Here is a 19,052-nt window from a genome sequence, read left to right on the forward strand (position 1 = left end):
GCTAGGATTACAGACGTGAGCCACCGCGCCCGGCCCCTAAGAGGTCTTTAAATAACCTCAGTTCTCAAAAAAGTTTTCCTAGGTTTTCTTCTAGAAGTTTTATAATTTTAGGTTTCACCTTTAGGACTTGATTCATTTAAAATTAATTTTTCTTTATGTTGTGAGGTGTAGATGATAATTCCTTTTTCTTCTTAGCATATGGGTACTCAGTTCCAACACCGGGGGAGAAAGGGTCTCTTTTCTTCTCTGTATCGCCTCGGCACCTTTGTCGAAGTCGGTTGACCACATGTGGGTCTGTTTCTGGACTCTGTTCTGTTCCTTTGCTCTGTCTGTTCTCTCGATGTCCACAGCACACTGTCTTGATTCCTGGAAATTCCTAATAAGTTGAAATCAAGTAGTGTAAGTCCTCCCACTTTGTTCTTTGTTCAATGTTTTCAGGTTCTAGATTGTTCTAGGTTCTTTGCGTTTCCATGTGAATTCTAGGATCGGTTTGCCAATTTCTACTAAAAGTCCTGTTGTAATTTTGACTGGGGCTGTGTTGAATCTATGGCTCCCTTTTGAGGGACTGACCGTCTTAGCCACACTGAGTCCTTTGCTCCATGGCTACCGCACCTCTCTCCGTCTACTCAGGTCTGTAATTTCCCTTAGTTTTCAGATCTTACACGTTTTTGTCATATTTATTCCTAAGTAGTTCATATTTTTGGTGCAATTCTAAATGGTATTAAGATTTAATCTGAGTCTCTGATCGTTTGCTGGGGCTGAGAAGGTGTCCTGAGAGCCTGGATGTGGGGCACGTGGGAGGAGCTTTCTCAACGAGGTCGCGGGGTTTGCGCCTGAGCAGCTGGCAGGGTGAGGCTCCATTCCTGGTGTTGGCCACACAGAGCCTGGGTGTCGATAGTCACATACTAACGGCCATACTAACTTATTGTATTACTGAAAACTTCCCAAGTTCCAGGTCTTGGATTCCCACCTCACACGCAAATTCTCCTTAAACCCTCACCACACTGTGAGATGGCGCCATGATTCCCATTTTACAAGAATGAGTAGAGAAGCCAACGTCCCCCGGAGCTACCCAGGTCCTGAGAGGAAGTCAGGCCCTGAACCCAGGGGTCTGCCGCTAGATATGACCCACAGCCTCGTACTCTCCGTGCAGGGGAGGCCGTGTCCGTGTTAGGTGGGGACTGCAGTCGGTCCCTTCCCACTCTGGCTGTGCCGATCTGGCTCCAGTGGATGCACCTTGTGGGCCATCTGCTCCCTGGAAAAAACACAGTATCTGCCCCAGGACCTTGGGTAAGGACAGAATTTTCCAGAACATGGCTCAGGTACACCTGGAGCAACAACAGAAGCTTGTAAGGGGGCATAGACAAGCACTTTTCCCATTTGTTTTTGTGTAGTTAGGAAACCATAGACTGTACATCCAACCAGTGATTTCACAGACGTTGGTGCTTACATGAGGTTAAAGTTTGAAAAAAGAGTGAAGTTAAAGGCAAATATTAAGAAAATAGTTGTGCAGGTGATATAGAAAAATCATGAAGGTGGTATGGGAATGAGATATATTTGGTGAACATTTGAATGAGTGAACAATGTCTCCAACAGGGAGAAAAGACAGAAGAGGGGGACGTTGTTCTCGTATCAGGCCTGGTGTGAAAACCACATTGACAATAATAACCACCATTGTCGTCACTTGCTGAGCTCCTGCCCTGTGCTGGGAACCTTACACACACTACCTCAGTTTGCTTTCAAAGCAACCTATGAGGTCATTAATTTTTACTTCTATTTTACAAACAAGAAGCATAAGACAACTGAGGCCAAGGGCACACAAGGCCCCGAGAGGGCTTGGGGGTGCAGCAGGGGGATTGAGTGCACCCTCACCTCCCAGTGCCCTGGGAGGAGAGAGGAGGAGGAGGAGGAGGAGGAGGAAGAGGAGGAGTAGAGGGGCCTCTGTGTGTCCCGCGCTCTCAGCGAGGAGAAGCTTCACAGTCACAGGGGGCTGCTTCCTGAAGTAGTGAGCTCCTCGATGCAGGAGGTATTCAAGCTGGACTCTCTGACACAAAGATTCTGGTGCATTTTTTTCTATTCTCCAAAAGCATCTGAGCCCATTCTTCTTCCTTTATGTTTCCTTGTGCAGTGAGGAGTGGCAGCCGTTTGGACTCCCCTCTGTCCATGGCCCACCCTGGGGGCCACAAGGCCACACGGAACTGCCGAGGCAGGGCTCTGGCCTGGAGCCTTCATGTTGTGCCGCTGACCTGCTACGTGACCTTAGGCAAGTCCCTTCCATCCTCTGGACCCAACTTCCAGGTGTAAAGTGGTGGAGCTGAGGGTCTGCGTGGCCCCTGACGGACATGGGCTGTCAGGGGTTACGTGTCAGGCATCCGTGTCCAGACTCAGCCTCTCCGCTGGGCTCCCAGCCTGGCAGGGGACAGGCACCCAGGGTCCTTGTGCAATGCCAGGGAATGAACGAGTGAATGAACAAACGGGCAAGCGCGTGGACAAATAGTTAAGGTGAAGCCGTCGCACTGATGTCAGTGAGGATTCATCAGCGCCTAACGTCTGGGCGAAGACTTGGGGGCTGCAAAGTGTGCGCTGCACGGTGTTGGTGGCACTTTCCACTCCCAGGCCACTGTAGAGTCATTTACTTACTGTGACCCATTTCTGGCAAATGGCAGTAAAGGATCTTAGAAAAGGATGTCTCTGTATCAGCTAGTTTTGGGGCACAGATTTCTGCTCAGGGTACCATAAACTTCCTTGAGCCTTCAGGGACTTGGGGGAAGATGATCTGGAAAGCTCTCCTGTTCACTGAGAAGGTCTCGGGCAGCATCCCCCAGGAGAAAAATTGAAAACAACACATTCACCCGTGAGCGTGCACACAAAGGCACATGCACACGCACACACACGCATCCTGATCTGGGCATGGGATGTGTACTCAAGAACTTAACTAAAGCAAAACTGATTTGGCTTACAGAGATTTGATTTTATGCTAAACAAATTTCATCGGGATTTTCATATGAAGAGTATATTCCTCCCCAAATGTGCCCTGCTTGGCTGCATTTTAATGTGGTCAAATCCAATCTCTGAGTTCTCTTCTGGCCCCAGGACTGGGCTCTCAGGACCCGGCTCCGGGCTGCTGGCTGAGCTGGGGGGAGGCAGTTCTGTCACAGGTGGCTTCCAGGGGACTCAGCTCTCTCCCTGGAGCCTGGGCAAGAAGGCGTGGAAGAGGAGGGCCCATGCGGGGCAGGAGGCTGCGGCCCCAGGAGGGCCAGAGAGCCCAGAAGACCCAGGTAACTTGGTCAGTGGCACGGAGAGCTCCCCATGGTCCCTGCAAGAGCTTCTGTGGTTGAATTTCAGTCCATTCAGTACAAGTGATTCACTGAGCGCGGTGGAGTCCACCAGGCCTGGGCAAGGCACCGTCCTTCCCCACCTCTAGGAAGCTCAGGGAGTGGGACGATCAGACTGAGCAAATACAAACTCGAGACGCCCTGGCGGAGGTGGATTTCCTACGAACAACGAATACTTCGCTGGCATAAGTATGTCCCAGCACAGCCAGACCTGTCCAGGTGGACGGGTGGGCACAGCTGAGTGTACGGGCCCCTCATGGGTGAAGCCGTCGCCCGGAGGCCCCGGCTTTCCTCGTGCCTGCAGTGGGGGTGCTGTCTGCTGCCCTGGGGTGCCCTTGCCTGGCCTCTCAGAGGACATGAAGGACCAGGGTAGGCTGGGGGTGGGCATTCCGAGAGGAATGGGTGGGGAAGTGGCATTTTGCTGGGAAGGTGAGCAGAGCCGAGACTGCCCTGGGGGCAGGGGCTGTGGCATTGTTGGGGGGAGGCTTTGTCATCACAGGATGGGGCGGGGACAGGTGTGGGGGTTGGTCTCACCGTTGTTAGGAAGTTGTCACAGGGAGGAGCTCCGCTGAGTGAGCTGGGCATAGCTGCTGTCTCGGGAGAGTGGAAGGTGGGGGCCCTGACTCCAGAGGCGGGGGAAGGCCCTCCTGGTCCACCGGTCCTGAGAGCGCAGGGTGGGCGGCAGACGGCCTGTGCTTCCATCCTCACCCCAGCCTGCGGCTGTCCATCCGGAGTTCCTCCAGAGTGGGGACTCTGCGGCCGGTGCTGCCCAGGAGATGGTGACACGTGTAGCCTGTGGCTTCTGCTTCGCTCTGGCGGGAACAGAGTCTGACGGGTGGGGGAGGCCAAGAGGCGGATGTCCGTTCCAGGACGTTTCTGCGGCAGCGCGATCTGACCTGCGCGTGCCCCCGCTCCGGCCCAGCACTGCCTGGGCACGGGGCCTGCCGTCTGTTTCCTCTGTGCCCCTCGCCAGCTCAGGCAGGGAGCTCCTCCGACCCCAGGGCCCTGGGGTCAGACATGAGCCCTCTCGCCCCAGGAGGGGCGCTCTGGCCCCGAGAGGGCCACCTTCTCCATCTTCCCCTTCGCAAAGACCTCGAAGTTTACAGATGAGTCAGTATGTCCTAACCGTCCCTCACTACTTTCGACATAGCTGCGTACCACCCCTGCTTTCTTAATATTTATCTTTTAATTGTCCCACTGCTCCCAGGAGCCCGGATGACCCTGGGCCATAAGACACCAAGTGTATTTTCCTGCCATTCCTAGGCCGGGGCTAAATTGGGCAGGGCCCCCCACTGGGGCTTCTGCAGGGCTTGCAGACATTTGGGGAGCATTAGGATCTGCACTTGGCCCGAGAAGGGAGATCTCTGGAAGAGGGGGTGAAGCTAAGGAGCTTAGCCTCCCACGACCCCCTGTGCCCACCTGAGCTTGATTTCATTAAAGAGGCAGGTGGATTTTCTTTCGAGGAGCGCTGAAAGTCTTGAGGTGAGGAGGAGACATCAGAGCGAGGGTGAAGCCTTGGATGCCCAGTGACTGATTCGAGAGTGACCCAGGCACTAGAAGGTGCTGGAATTCCTCAGAGAGGCACAAGTGACTCCCCTGCCCACCATGCATTTTCAGATGGAAAATGGAAGTCACACAGCAGTTTGGATTTCCCCAGGATGAGCTACAGCTCAGAATCAGTGCGTGCATTGGGGCCCTGAGAAGAGCTTGCAAGCCAGAGCCCGCCAAGCCAACACCGGCTGAGGGCCGTGGAGATGGGGCAGGCAGGCCTGGGGGGCATGGCCCCAGGCCGAGTTCCCTGCACCTGCGATGGGCAACACTCACATCGTGTCCTGCAGCTCAGCCGCAGAGACGGGGCCTCCTTAGCAGGGGCCACTCACTCCCCAGGACCCCGCACTACGTGCCAGACCGGGGAGAGCCAGTGTCCAAGGAGGAAGACGGAGGAACATGGGGTGCGCTTCCCTGAGGCTTTCCTGCCTTTCTCAGGACTGAGATTCCAATTTAGAGAGGCAGCATTACATGTGGGAAGAGTGGCAATTTAAAACTCAAGAATCCTTTTGCATTTGGAAAATAGTTGCTTTAATAAAATAAAGACAATACAATATTTTCCACTGGTCTCCACTAAGTGACCCCGTTTTGTTTCAGTGCGATATCCCTGGGCAGGTGAGCCGTGCAATTTCACATGCAGCGTGGCGTCAGCGAGTCACAGCTCCCGGCGCGCTGCCTGCACACCCCCGGCAGTGTGCACCATCCTTTTCATAGACGTGCCAAGGCCACGGAGAGGGTTGGGTCGGAGCTCCGAGCACCAGAGGCCCCTCCTTGAGAGCCGCGGGCAGGGAAGGCCCCAGGGTTTCCTTCTCGGACAGAGCCCAGGCCCTGCTTCGCCTCTGCCACCTGGCGCTGCTGCGGCCTCTGCCTCCCTACCAGTCTGCAGACCAGCAGAATATTCTCCCCTTCTCGTCGCCCACCAGGAGTTTGGTCTGGTTTCTTGGGAAGAGAAAAGGCAAGAGTGTCGGCAGCCAGCCTGTCAGTACCACGCAGGAAGCTGCAGCCCGGGGCTCGGGCCAGGACCCCAGGGAGCCTGCCCCTGGCCCCAGCTCCCCTGAAGCTGGGGAGGGAGCGGAAGAAACGGAGAACGTTTTGACTAGGTGGGTGGGGGTGGCAGGTGGGGTTGAGGGCTCTTGAACTGTAGGTTTGTGGCCCCCAGAGTGCTGAGGGGAGCTCCAAGACGCCCAGGCCCCAGGAGCGGGTGAGGCCCTGCCTCTCTCTGCAGCATCTCCAGGTAAGCCTCCTGGCCCATGAGAGATGTAGCCAGGCCCGGGCAGAACAAATGGCACATTCTCCCGCAAAGGGTGTGGCTGCGGGCTCTCCTTCCCTACCCCCACGCCTACCCTACCCACCCTGCCTCGGCCTGGCATCTAGAACACTGCCCAGCTCCAACCCCCAGGGATGCCGGAACAGCCTGGGCAGGCCAGGGAGGGAGGATGCCCCTGGCCCTGAAGGTCAGCAGGCTCCTGGGACCGCACCTCCTGGTGTGCAGACCACGGTTAGTGACAGGAACCACCTCCACTGGCGACCTGTGACAGATCCAATGACGGGTATCGGGCGTGGGACCGGACACGTGGCTGTGCTGCGTGGGCTTAGGGCCCGCAAAAGCCATTTCCTGTTTGTGTAGGATACTCATCATACCAAGTTACAACCACAGTGGAACTCGGGGGAAAGGGCTCTCTTTGAAAAATTACAAAAAAATATACTTCTACCTTTTGGATTTCTTTATGCATTCATGGATATTCAAGAGCGAAAGAGCAAGAGCATGTGTGAGTTAAAAACAAACAGCAAGAAAAACCCCAAAAGCATTTCCTAGGGCCCTACACAGCCACATTACCTCCTATGCAGGGTGGGCCCCTGGGTCCCTGTAATCAGGCGCCTGAGCTCAGAGCCGCCAGGACTTTCCTTGGGGTAGCCACAGCGCCCTCTGCTGGAGACCTGGAGGAACGGCCGTGCTTACCTGGACACGGCCAGCGCTGTCACCGCGGGGCTGGTCTTGCTGGGCTTCCCTGTCAAAGCAACGCTGACATCCAGCTCTCGACTCAGGGCAAGGTTCTTCTCCCACTTGTGACCTGTGGGGAGCGTTCGAGAGAGTAGTTAGAACACCCCAGTGGCTTCACACCCGCTCACCTGTGCATCCACATACGGGGCCACAAACACATGCGCACATATTTATATTTGTGGTCAGCAACTTGTTAAATTGAGGGGGAAAATATATTTAATCTTGGCGGCCTGTGCTGTTGCAAAAAGGGCCGTCCCAATTTAATTTGCAGGCTGTGATAGTTACATGTGCTGACGTGCCGCGGTATCCATTGTGCACCAAATTGGATTTGTGTATTATTGCTTTCTAAATTGCATGCCTAGTTCAGCAAAATTGTTCATCAGTGTTTACTGGCTTTATGCTTAATAAGATGCCCCACAATACCTTGCTGCCAGGATGTAATGCAGCCATAATTGCCTAGTAAAAATAAATTACATAAAGTCGGCATTATCAACTTATCTAAATCCTCTTACGCCACAACCAATAATTAAATGCTGAGAACGTTTTTTCAAAAAATATAACTCAATGATTGTTACTTCACTCATTTTAATGACTGCATTTGGGGACAGCCAGTAATTCTTCCAACGTGAAGGGTGAGATTGAGAGAGGCCACCAGGTACATCCCTGCAAGGCGACTTTGCTGGACTCAGGGCAGGAGCGACGCTGTGGCCCCAGCTCTCCCGGGTGGTCACCAGCGTGTGCAGACAGGCCCGGGCACCAGGAAATGTATGAGAGGTCCAAGTGGGGAAACCGCCTTGACGCACACCAGGCATTTGTAAATTTGTGCAGAAGTCCAAACAATAAGCTTCTCCTGAGTACTTTTTAGGTACCAGATTGAGTCTAAATCTTTGGGGTGATCCCTGAAATAAATTGTACTCAACTGGGTTGGTCCTTGCTGCAAATGGCAAATAAATGAATTCCAGGAAGAAATCAGATTACATCTGACCACAAATGCAGTATCCTCGATATCTTGAAAGATCTCTTCTTGCCGCTTAAGACATCCAAGGGATGCAGTAATACACACGCCAAGAGGATATGCGTGCAAGTATCTATGTGTCATGCTCAATACTGGTCCCTTTCCAGCAAAACATGTTAGAAGAACAACATGCTTCCTTATTGAGACCTCCAGCGGGTTAGGTTTGTAAACCTGCACCTGAATTTGTCAATTCTAAACTATGGCCCAACCTGATTTTTTCTGAATACGTCTGTGCCATCCTGTCATTTCATCCTAATCCTCCCTTGAATTCTAACCACAATCTTGGCAGTCAGTTCAGTGGGGCAGCGTGACCTAAGGTCAGGACAGATGGCAGAGGAAGGATGTGGACCTGGGGCTCCCTCTCAGCCTGAGGCCCTCTTGTAAGTCCCCTAATGTAATAAGACGCTGTGTTCAGAGAGAAGAAGCTCTTTAAAGTCTGAAAATGACAATGATATTCTGCATTTGTGGAGCAGATTCTCGTCTGTGGCTATTATATTCCCAACATTAGCCCTCCACAAGTTAGGATGTACAGGAAAGACCCCCATTTGACAGGGGGGAAACTGAGGGCCAGAGAAGTTGCTGGGACAGAGCTGGGTGTTTCCTTTGCTCCTGGGACCCAAGAAAGATGTCCCAGTTCTGGACCAGAGTCTTTGATGAAGACTGATCTGAGAGGGAGGTTGGCTGCACTGGAGGAGGTGCTGCTGGGGGGTCGGACAGCTGTCGTGGACATGGCAAGGTGACGGCTTTGGTGGGGAGGTTTGCACCTGTGTTCATTGTAGGGGTTGGCGATGGTGGTTACGTGGCAGTGTCTGTGGTCAAGGTTACCTGCAGTGGCTGTGGCTGCTGTGGCAGCAGAAGTGAGAATGACGGTCTGCTTGCTGGGTGACTTTGAGCAAGTCCCTGAACCTCTCTGAGCCTCAGTCTCATTGTCACTCTCACGTGGGTGTCTTAGTGACACCTACCGCACAGGGATGCCACAAGAAACAAGAGGATGCAGGGCGATGTTTACAGTGGCGCCTGCTCACGTCGCTCTCGCATCGCTGCTCTAGAATGGTGGCCACAGCGGCGGCCATGGCTGTGATGGCAGAGGATGGAAGAGACTTCCTTACTTCAGTTTCATCTGCCACAACCCAGAGAGAGCTTTGCTCCAGAATAGCGGTTCTCTTACTTTGGTGCGCACTGAGACTCACCTGGGGACTTGCAGGACACATGAATTCTAACAACTCCAAATCCCTTCCAGTGGGCTGGGTGGAGGACCAGGGCCCAGGGGCTGCACTTTCAATAAGCCCGGGCAATGCTGACGCAGAGGATCCCCAGCCCCGCTTGGAGAAACCTGCCGTGGGGAGCTGGGGGTTGAGCCAGGGTCCACGGGGCAGACCGGGGCATGATGGAGCTGCATCTTTGCCCCTGGGGAAGTGGCCCCTCCCGTGCTCCTGTCCAGGCAAGTAGCCAGCTGGGTCCAGGCCCTGGGCTGGGGAGTTTGGCACCAAGAGGCATCCGGGCACATGGAGAGCATCAGACCAAAGCTCCGCAAGGTGTGTTTCCCCCTCCTGAGGCTCAGAACGCCCTGACCACCCCCATGCCACTGTCCACTCGTCCAGGAGCATCCCAGGGCTCGCTGGGCCCCGCAGTGACGAGCTCAGGACTGGAGAGGGCGTCTCCATACTGCCTCACATCCCACCAGCAGCTTGAGTGGACAGACTGTCCTCTCGTTCCCCCCAAACCTGGCAGCACCCCCCAGAGCCTCAGTGGCTGACTGGCTGGAGCTGCAGCCCTTGGGTCCAGGCAGGGGGGCAGGGGGGGGTGTGGGCAGGGCAAGGCAAGGGCCGCATCCCTGCAGGGCAGGTACCTCTCGGACTTGGAGGCTGAGCAGAGGGCTCCTCTGCTGCTGGGTGCCCAGGGACAGACATCTTCACGTCCTCAGTCTTCCAGATCTGCCCAGAAAAGAGAAACTGTCATGGGCTGGGGAAATGATCCCGTCCGCGGGCTCAGGGTGGCCCGTCCCACCCCCTCACACCTGGGGTCCCTGAGGGAAGGGTTGGGGGCCTGGGCCCTGTCCCTTCTGATGTTAATTCAGTGTCAGGAGAAAGGTTATTCCCTGAGTGGAGGTTTGGCTGATCACAAGTGCAGCCTGGGTGTGTTCACTCCTGCCCATGTCCCTGAGCACATCTCTCCCCGACCCCTTACCTGCAGGGATGCGACTCTGCAGCCGGTTTATTATCATTTACTTAGCTCACACCTCAGTAGCTGGGCTGCCCCACCCTGCGTCTGGCTCTGGGTCCCAAGCCCCCCTTGTGGGAGCCCTTGGGCTGCCCGCAAAGACTTCTCACTCACTCAGCCTGGACTTTGTGTTGCCAAAGGGTGGGGACCGGCCTCCACCCAAATGCCTCCGTGAGCTCCGCCCAGGCCCTGCAGTGCGGCCGTTCAGGCAGCTCAACTGCGAGGCTGAATGAAGGAGTGCGCTCGTGCTTCGGGCCAGCCGGGGAAGAACGCACCTGCTGCGGCCACCCCGGCTCCTTGGGCTGCGCTGCAGGTGTGGCCCTCACACACCAAGCCCAGGCCTGAGTGACCTCCTCACGTTCCGGCCAGCCCAGGACACTGTGCCCTCTGCAGGTCTCTGTGTCCCCATGGACCACAGATGGGGCCCCCGAGTGGACCTGCAGGGGCCTCCCCAGCGCTGGCTCCCCTGTGCCCTCAAGCTGGGCCCTCCGCCCACGTGGCTCCTCCACATGCCCCGACTTTCCTCATGCTCAGGACCCGGCTGAAACGCACCTCCCCGAGTCCCCCCGTTGGAAAGAAGGCCATTCTTCCCCTGTGCCCTGCCACGTCACTCCACGCTGCTTCCTGAAGCATCACCTCCACGTTCACGGTGAGACTTTGAGCAGTAGCCACATTGGCACACAGCAAGCTTTCATGGACGTTTGCAGAATTCAATGGGCATTTTCTGCAATACCTTGTGATAGTCAATTGATATTTCCTTTCACAAATCGTGAAATTAGATTGCCACTTTCTTGATTAAGCCTCTTAATTATGACTTATCTTCATTCATTCCTTCCTCTTTCCTGTCAGGCTCAGAAAAGTGACCTATGCCCTTTTCTCCCAATTTTATCTCTTGACCTCAATGTTTCCGTCCCTTCTTGTCTTCCTGAAGCTCCTTCCTCCTCATGGCTCTTCTCAGAGAGTCCATGGCACTCTTTGATCATCTCAACTATGGCACGGACCACACATGCACCTTCTTCTCTTTGCTCCTCTTCTCGAATGTGAGCATCTTGACAAAAAGGGCCCATTTCTCACTAGTCACTGTATCTGCAGTGGCTTGTGTGAGGGCCTGGCATGGAGCCAGAGTTCAGTGACTGCTGGGTAGGTGGACAGACAGTTAGAGGGACAAATGGGTGAGTGGGTGGATGGATTAGTGGATGGATGGAAGCATGGAAGAATGGACGCACGCGTGGGTGGGTGGATGGATGGACGGGTAGATGCATGGATGGATAGATGGATGGATAGATGGATGGATAGGTGAGTGGTCGGCTGGAAAGATGCATGGATGGATGCATGGATGGGTGGAGAGATAAATAGTTGGGTAGGTGGGTAGATAGATTACTGGATGGATGCATGGGTGGGCAAGTTTGGATTGAACGGATGATACCTCTTTTTAACATCAGGATATGATCTTTTGCATTTGACCAATCAGCATTTACATCTTGTAACAGTGTTTATTGTGTGTGTGTGTGTGTGTGTGTGTGTGTGTCATATCATGTGTATAATTTTATTTATTTATTAAATACTTTTTTCCTGGAAATAGCCTTGCCTTTCTCTTCACTTGCTGTGGGTTATCTGGCCTGGAATGGTCTAAAATGCAACCTGCAGATGTGGACCCTTGGAGAAAGTGAGAAAACTAGAGACGAACACCTTTCCCACGCCATGTTCTCATTCTGCCCGAGACACCTACCCGGACCATGCCGTCTTTACTCCCGGTGATGACAACATGGCTTGTGTCCCCTGCCAGACCCTCCATCAGGCAGCAGCAGGTTATGGCTCCTTCTGGGCCCCAGGCTGTGGTGATGCTGGCCAGGGGCTGTCCATTGACGTTCCACAGGGATAGGTGGGCTCCCGCGCAGGAGACGATGGTGCCCTGCAGCAGCGAGAGCTGGCGTCACTCTAAGCTGGCACTGCTGCCTGCCCATCTGCCACTTGCTTAGCCACCCAGCGTGCACACCCAAGCACACTGACCTGCCATCTTCTGAAGACCAACCAAGGGACCCCAAGACCCCCAAGGCACCACATCTCTCCGGCAGACTCATAGGTCTGCTGTGTCTTCACATTACTCTAAATTCTCAGCTCTTTGCACATTGTGATCACGTGCTTAGATACCGCTTTCCGGCAGATGCATCCCGGTAGATGCTGACTGGCTCACGCTGCGGGCTCCTCCCAGACCCCACTCCCTGGCCACACACTGGCTGCCATGGACGACCCTGCCTGAAGACCACCCCAGCCTCTGGACATAGGGCCGACACTTGGTTTGCTGGCCCTGCTCCATGAAGAAGTTTTGGATGTCACCTAGTAGAAGGCAGGGTACAAAGGTCCAAATGATGGCACACGGCTCATATACCTGTGCAATGCCCTCCAAGGGGATTTCTGAGAAGCAGCTCCCACTGCATCTCCTGAATCTCAGATCCAGAGCCTCTGCTCCTCAGGTCCTGCTATTCTGCAGTGGCTGCTGTCAGCGAGCCTTGTCCTAACCACAGAAGGGGTGTGGGGAGCTCAGTGCCCCTCCACAGCCCTCTGTGAGGGCTCCACTGTGGAACTTCCCGAATGGCTAGGGATGGTCTGTCCGAGGCCAGGAAACATGTCCACTGCATCTCTGCCCAGCACCCAGCACTGGGCCCAGCAATCACATACTGAAATCAATCGACCCCAGGACAACCTGTCCTGGTGCCAGTCTTCTCTGGGCTCTGAGGACACGATTGCTTATGGGTTTTATGTTCTCCCGGATCAGGGCTTGGTGCCTTCTCCAATAAATCAGCCCATCCATCCACTCACTCACCATCCACCAATCCATCATGCTCCCATCCATTCACTAACTCATCCCTCTACCTGCCCGCCTATCCACCCATATGCCCATCCTTTCATTCATCCACGCATCCACTCATCCTGCATCTATCCATCTAACCTCCTTTCTGGATTTGAGCCTACCTGGAGCACCACCTTCAGCAAAAAGTGATACCACGAGGCCCCTCCATCATCTCCCCCTCCTCCTATGAGCTCTCTGCCCCCTTTATTCATGCCCCGGGCCCAGGGAAGCCCATATGCCATGATGGGGCTTCCAGCCTGGGAGAAACTCCATGGTGGCATAAAGGTAGATATATATTTCTCTAACTTTCTCGCTCATCTTTGTTAGCCAGCATGGAGGGACAGCAGAGACACCTGCCAAGTCAGCACTAACTTGCAGTTAAGGATCTGTATCGTTCATGCCCAGGAGACCCCTCACCAAAGGCACACCTTCCTGCCCAACTCCCTGGTGCCTGGGCCAGAACAGACACCTGTCCTCGCCCCCCAGCCCCGCCCTGAGGGAGAAAGGTAAAGAAGAAAAATTAAAGCTAGCCCCGGATGCTGCGTGCTGATCTAGTGGCTGTCCCACATGTCCACCCCCCAGCAGTCTGGGGTGGTAGCATCTCTCTGCGCCTGGATTTTCTCCCAGGTATTGTCCACTGTACTACTGCACAGGCTCACAGACACGAGGACACAGACATCGATATGCAGAAGCCTCACCGAGACGTCGCTGACGGCAATGGCCGAGATGCCCTCCCTGTGGGCAGGCAAGCGGGTCACGTGGGTGAGGTGGTCCAGGTCCCACAGGATGCAGGTGCTGTCCTGGGAGCCACTCACCAGGAGGCTGTAGGTGACCGACGCTGCCAGGCACGTGACAGCCTGTGTGTGTCCATACAAGGCCTGGGGACAGGAGACAGACCCATGGGTTATGGGAGGGACCCTCAATCCAGCTATCCGGGAGGAGATCCCCCACCTTCCCTCTTACTGCTGGGCCCCAGATGAGGAAAAGAGAGATTCAGGCCGAGTCAGTGGTTCCCAGGTCTGTGGGGATAGGGGTGTGCACGTGTGTCCACGGCTGGCCTCTCAGCCGCGTCCCTTTCCTGGCCTTTACAGGAAAGTGATGAAGTGTTCTATTTCACCTAGAAGATAAGAGTGTGCGGGACCCCCATATCTTTTTCTCTTGATTTGGACCTAGGAGAGGACGATAAATCACATTTTTGTGGTGTCAGTAGTGGGTTTTTATGGTGTGTCTTCACTGCTAAATGGGAGCTTGGAGCGGAGGCAGGGCAGAGTTGCCCGGACGCCCCAAGGCCAGCTCCAGGGTCACACTGGACTGCCCGCAGGTCCTGGAGTGAGCCGTATATGGGCATCGATGGTGCCGGGGAGAGGGGACACTCCAGTCTTTCATTTCCAGTCTCTCCACTTAGGTCAGGAATCAAACTCAGGGCCCTGACAGAAGCAGTCAAGAACGAGGAGCCGGAAAACCTCCAGGAGCAAGCTGGACGTGTGGGAAGGAGGGAGGACTCAGGCTGCTTCGGGGTTTCCTTGGAGAGCCCGTGAAGGTCGCCTGCAGACCCACCAGCCCCCTCGTGCCCTGCCCCATTCGTCCCTTCGCTGCATGCTTGCTGCGTGCTGAGTGCCACCCTGCACCCTCTGTGCCCCAGGGGTGCACCAGGGGACAAGGGCAGGCTCTGGTGAGACACAAATGGCTTGAAAATTATCCTGAGAAACCCAGGATCAGTTCCAGGGCAACGTGTTCAGGTTAGGGAGTCTGGTCAGTGGCGAGTTTTGTATGGTACACTTTTGTCACTTTGAGGCTCTATGGCTAACTAAAAGACAGATGTGGAAATGAATGGGATTTGAGTTGGAAGTGTCCTCTAGTGAAATTCTGGGGTTTAGAGTCAGACAAAGCTGGGTTCAAATGCAAACACTGCTGTTCTAGCCTCAGTTTCCTCATCTGGAAGTGGAATACAGTAGCTCCTTTACAAGACTGCAATTCGTGCACAGAGAGGCCTTGGTGCTTCGGAGCACGAGCCCACAGCCAATGCACTATGGGATGGGCTCCTTCTCCTGCCTCGGCCACTTCCCTTCTGAAACAGTCTCTTATTTGCTGGGTCTGTGACCTGGACTGAATGTCCTTGCATCTCTATTTTTTTTCATCCATAAAGTGGGGATAATAATGGTACCTATTTTTCAGGGCTGTTGCGAAGGTCAAATGAGAAGGTCACATGAAAGTGCTTGGTGCAATGCTCAAAAAATATTATTTGGTGCACAGAAACCAATTTCACTGGAGCTGCAGTGTACGTGGAAGTAGCTGTGTGTGGCCTCCACGGAGGCACCTGCCTGTGTGCTCAGCAAATCCACCTGCGGGAATGAAACTGCGCCCTGCATGACGGCGTGGTGGGCTGCCGTCTGTGGCTCACCGTGCGTTTCCCCGACCCTGGGGGCAGGCTGGCCCTGGCGAGCAGGGAGTCAGGGCACGTTCAGGCACCTCCCCTGCCTACAGTGCCACGCCTGCCCGAGGCACCGTCCCTGCCTGGGGTACATACCTGCCTGAGGCGCAAGCCTCTTGGGTGGCCTTTGGTCATGCTAAGCTCCCACACACACACCACGGTGCTGTCACCAGAGGTGACAATCGTCGTGGGAGATAGGCACACAGCACACAGACAATGGCCCCAGGCGGCCAGGTCCTCAAATGTCATCAAGATCTGTGGAGACGGCGGAGGATGAGCATGGGTGCAGCGCCAGTGGAGGCCAGGAACTCGGGACTGAGTGACAGGGCGGAGAGGGGACATAAACCAGTCTGGGGGCCTTGGAAACCAGGGACATGTCACGTGTTCGGGAGCCAGGCCCTGGTGATGAAATCCAGGCCATCCCAGCTTGTCCCGAAGGAGGAGCTCTCACTCCAGCAGGTGGGGAGGGACAAGTGGACAAGTGAGCAGCACCTGATAGTGAGGGACACCAAAGAACCGCCAGGCACCAGGAGGCAGTGGCTGAGCCTGGGGTGCTCCGGATGGCTGTTGGGAGGGGTGCGTGAGGCCACGGAGGGTCAGGAGAGAGCTCGGATGGTTGGGGATTCACGGGCTATGGGATGGTGGAGGTGCCAGGGCAGGTCTGGGCCTGGAGAATGGAGGGGCCACATCCAGATGGCAGAGACACTGAATGGTCTATGGAGGCCAGGAGGACTGGCAGGTGGAGGGCTGCTCCTGGTGGCCTCCTGAATGCTCAGCCTGTGTCCTCCAAGTTTCAGCATGGCCAGGCCAGGAGGAGCCCCTAATATGTCCCACCTGGACTCTGCATGAGTCTGGATGGGCTTGATGTAGACAGGTGACAGCCAGCCTCTGCTCTGCAGGTGACAGCACGCACTGCTAATTTGCAAGCTCTGCTCTTTGGACCAGGAGTTTGAGGCCTGGCCCATGGGTATCTTTGCTCAGGCACTGAACCCTCTCACTCCCAGGCTGAGGCTCGCCCTGTGGGGGAAGTGGGGCATGGGCAGCTGTCTCTGCTTTGGGCTCGCTGACGTCCGGACCACTTCTGCCCCCGGCAGGAGGAAGGCCGAGGCCCTGTGGCCGCCCCTGCTCCCGCGGCCGGCTCACCTTGTCAGAGCCGTAGTTCCCCAGGCAGCAGCTGAAGTCGTCAAAGCCCCAGCTGAAGGTTCTGTTCCAGAGAGGAGGCAGCAGCACTTTGTTCTTCTCCACAGCCAGAATGGTCTTCTCAGTAGGGACAATGTGGCCGATGGCCCCTTTGGGGGACTCCGAGCCTAGAGAAAAAAGGTACATATCTGCCCCCCAGTCAGTACGGCAAACTCATGCACCAGACGACACCCGTGTCAGCTGGGCCCAGGGAGCAGGGGCCACAGGCAGGCACAGCGGCGGGACAGAGCCCGTGCACTAGACCCTGCCCACAGAGAAGCGCCCGGCTCCTCGCTGCTGCTCTGACTCGGGCACACAAGTCTCCAGTGTCTCTCAGGAGACGACGCCCGGAGAGGAGGAGCCGAGGCTGCCTGTGGGACAGACGGCACAAAGCCTTAGCGGGTGGGGGACTCTGCCCTTCCTGCACCCCACCCTGGCACTACGGCTCCTAGCCTGCCCCAGCTCCAGCTGGAATAAGCTCAGAGCGTGGGATTCAGAGCTGCCCAGACTGTATTCCAGCCCTGGTTATCCTGGGCAAGTCGCCCCACCCTCCATACCCCAGCCCCCTCCTGCGAGTGGAGAGAACGATCTCCCCTCAGGTGTGCGGCATTTCCGAGACTGCGCACCACATCGCCACACGGTGGGGGCTTGCCTTCCTCCTGGGGGGCCGCACCCCTGCCCTGCGCTGGGTGAAACGGGAGAAGCGTCCTCTCCCTGACCCCAACCACCCAGGAGGCAGAGGCTCCACGAGGGAGGGAGGGGCTGGGGCAGCAGTGGCCCTGACCACGTGCAGCCAGGCCCAGCACATGCTCAGAGGGCTCTGCCTTGGCGCTGGCCTGGTCCAGCCCACTGGACACATGCCACTTCACAGCATTGTCACAGTAAGCCTGAGGACAGGGCCATTGCCTCCCCCGCCTTATGTACGAGTGAGGAAACTGAGTCTCGGGAATGTCCCCCCAGGTCCAGGGGGCGGGTCTCTCTCAGCCTGTTTGAGACTTGCTCTCTCTCATTTGTTGACGTGGTTTGCACCCTGTGCCCCCTCTCAGTGATGGCAGGGGCTGTGCCTGACTGTCCAGGGACTTCATTGTGGCAGGAGACCCCCTGGCCTGTCCCCAGAGCCAAGAGCAGTGGGACCATATCTACCAGGGCTGGGTGTGCCAAGGACACTGTCTCGGATTTTGAGGGTAAAAAAGGACACGCCAATAAAACTCCAACGAATCTGACTTTACATGACATGTCTCGGAGTGGGATTTCCCCAGAGCCGCTGCCACAGTCAGAGAGAGGGACTAATAATCACCAACATGACAGAGACATCACCGACAGGCTGGGCACTGGGCACAGCTCTCGCTGAGGGCTCACAGCAACCCTATTCAGGTCCCCAGAGGCCCTTGGAGGTGCCATAACTTGCTTGAGGCCACACAGCCAAGAGCAGCAGGCTGGGACTTGCCCCTGGGCCATCTGCCCAAGGGCACATGCTCTTGGCTGCTGGCTGTGTGCCATCTGCATGCCCAGGGGCAACAGGGACCAAGGGGCAGAGGCTGCAACCCTCCCTTAGGGCACTTGGGACATCCCCACTAGTCTGTAGAGCTGAGGAGGGTGTGTGTGTCTGAGACAGACAGACTTGGGGCTTTAGAAGTCAGGGTGTAACCAGAGGAGGTCCTGGACACTTCCAGGGCAGAGGCCTCCCCAGAATCCCACCATGGTTGCAGACACAGCCATTCAAAGTCAGACCCCAATACTGTGTTCAGGTCTGTACCCCTGGACCTCCAGAGGAACCCAGTCACTGAAGGGACAACCCTGGGACAGGGCACCAAACAATGCAGGGCCAGGTAATCACCTTTGACCGTGACCTGGGAGGGCCTCAGCGACTGCAGGCTGTAGATGAAAGGCTGCGGGTGCCCCGGCAGGCTGGAGGCTGTGGAGACGTCCTTTCCAGGTGCAGGCTTCCCCGCCGCCGTCCTGGCTGGGTGGGGTTTAGTGAAGAGCTGGAGAGGCAGGGAACAGACACATGGCACACTAGCCATTAGGGGACAGACACCTGGAGGAGGAGGAGGCACCCTGTGTACACCCCCGCAGCTGCACCACCTTCTGGGTGCTGCCACAGCTGGGCTTGCTCTTGATGGAGCTGAGCATGGACAGAGCCCTCTGGTCCAACCCTCACATGCCACAGGTGAGGGGCCCGGGGCTCAGAGAAGTCAGCTGCTGTCTCAAGGTCACAGAGAGAGCCCTAACGCCTGCCAAATCTGTCTTCTTCCCCAAGCTGCTTGGGAAAACTTGAGCTCATTGAGGAGCCCCTGGACCACTACGTCTCACAGCATGGGGACAGAGTGGCCCTCTCCCCTCCCTAGGTCACAGAGCTCCCTTCATTGGTTCAAGCTATTTCTCATATTCTTCTTCCTTCCCTCACTAACTCTCTGCAGCCTCATTAATCCAGGCATCCAAGCAATTCTTTAACAGAATCCATTCAAATA

General features: G+C 55.7%; 1 protein-coding gene across 1 annotated transcript in view; it reads right to left on the reverse strand.

The window, feature by feature from the left end:
• Nucleotides 1-5,467: 5,467 nt before the first annotated feature.
• WDFY4 (WDFY family member 4) overlaps nt 5,468-19,052 on the reverse strand; it is a 283,986-nt gene continuing 270,401 nt past the window's right edge. Inside the window, exons 55-62 of the mRNA XM_012651295.1 lie at nt 18,419-18,566; nt 16,546-16,730; nt 15,499-15,657; nt 13,670-13,849; nt 11,850-12,032; nt 9,750-9,834; nt 6,844-6,955; nt 5,468-5,822 (exon numbers count right to left, since the gene is read on the reverse strand). Of these exons, the coding sequence (XP_012506749.1) occupies nt 5,756-5,822; nt 6,844-6,955; nt 9,750-9,834; nt 11,850-12,032; nt 13,670-13,849; nt 15,499-15,657; nt 16,546-16,730; nt 18,419-18,566 (1,119 nt within the window). The 3' untranslated portion in view covers nt 5,468-5,755. The remainder of the gene's footprint in view (nt 5,823-6,843; nt 6,956-9,749; nt 9,835-11,849; nt 12,033-13,669; nt 13,850-15,498; nt 15,658-16,545; nt 16,731-18,418; nt 18,567-19,052) is intronic.

The sequence above is a fragment of the Propithecus coquereli genome, unplaced genomic scaffold (genome assembly GCF_000956105.1).
Source record: "Propithecus coquereli isolate 6110/MARCELLA unplaced genomic scaffold, Pcoq_1.0 Scaffold351, whole genome shotgun sequence".
In the NCBI taxonomy this organism is placed as follows: Eukaryota; Metazoa; Chordata; class Mammalia; order Primates; family Indriidae; genus Propithecus; species Propithecus coquereli.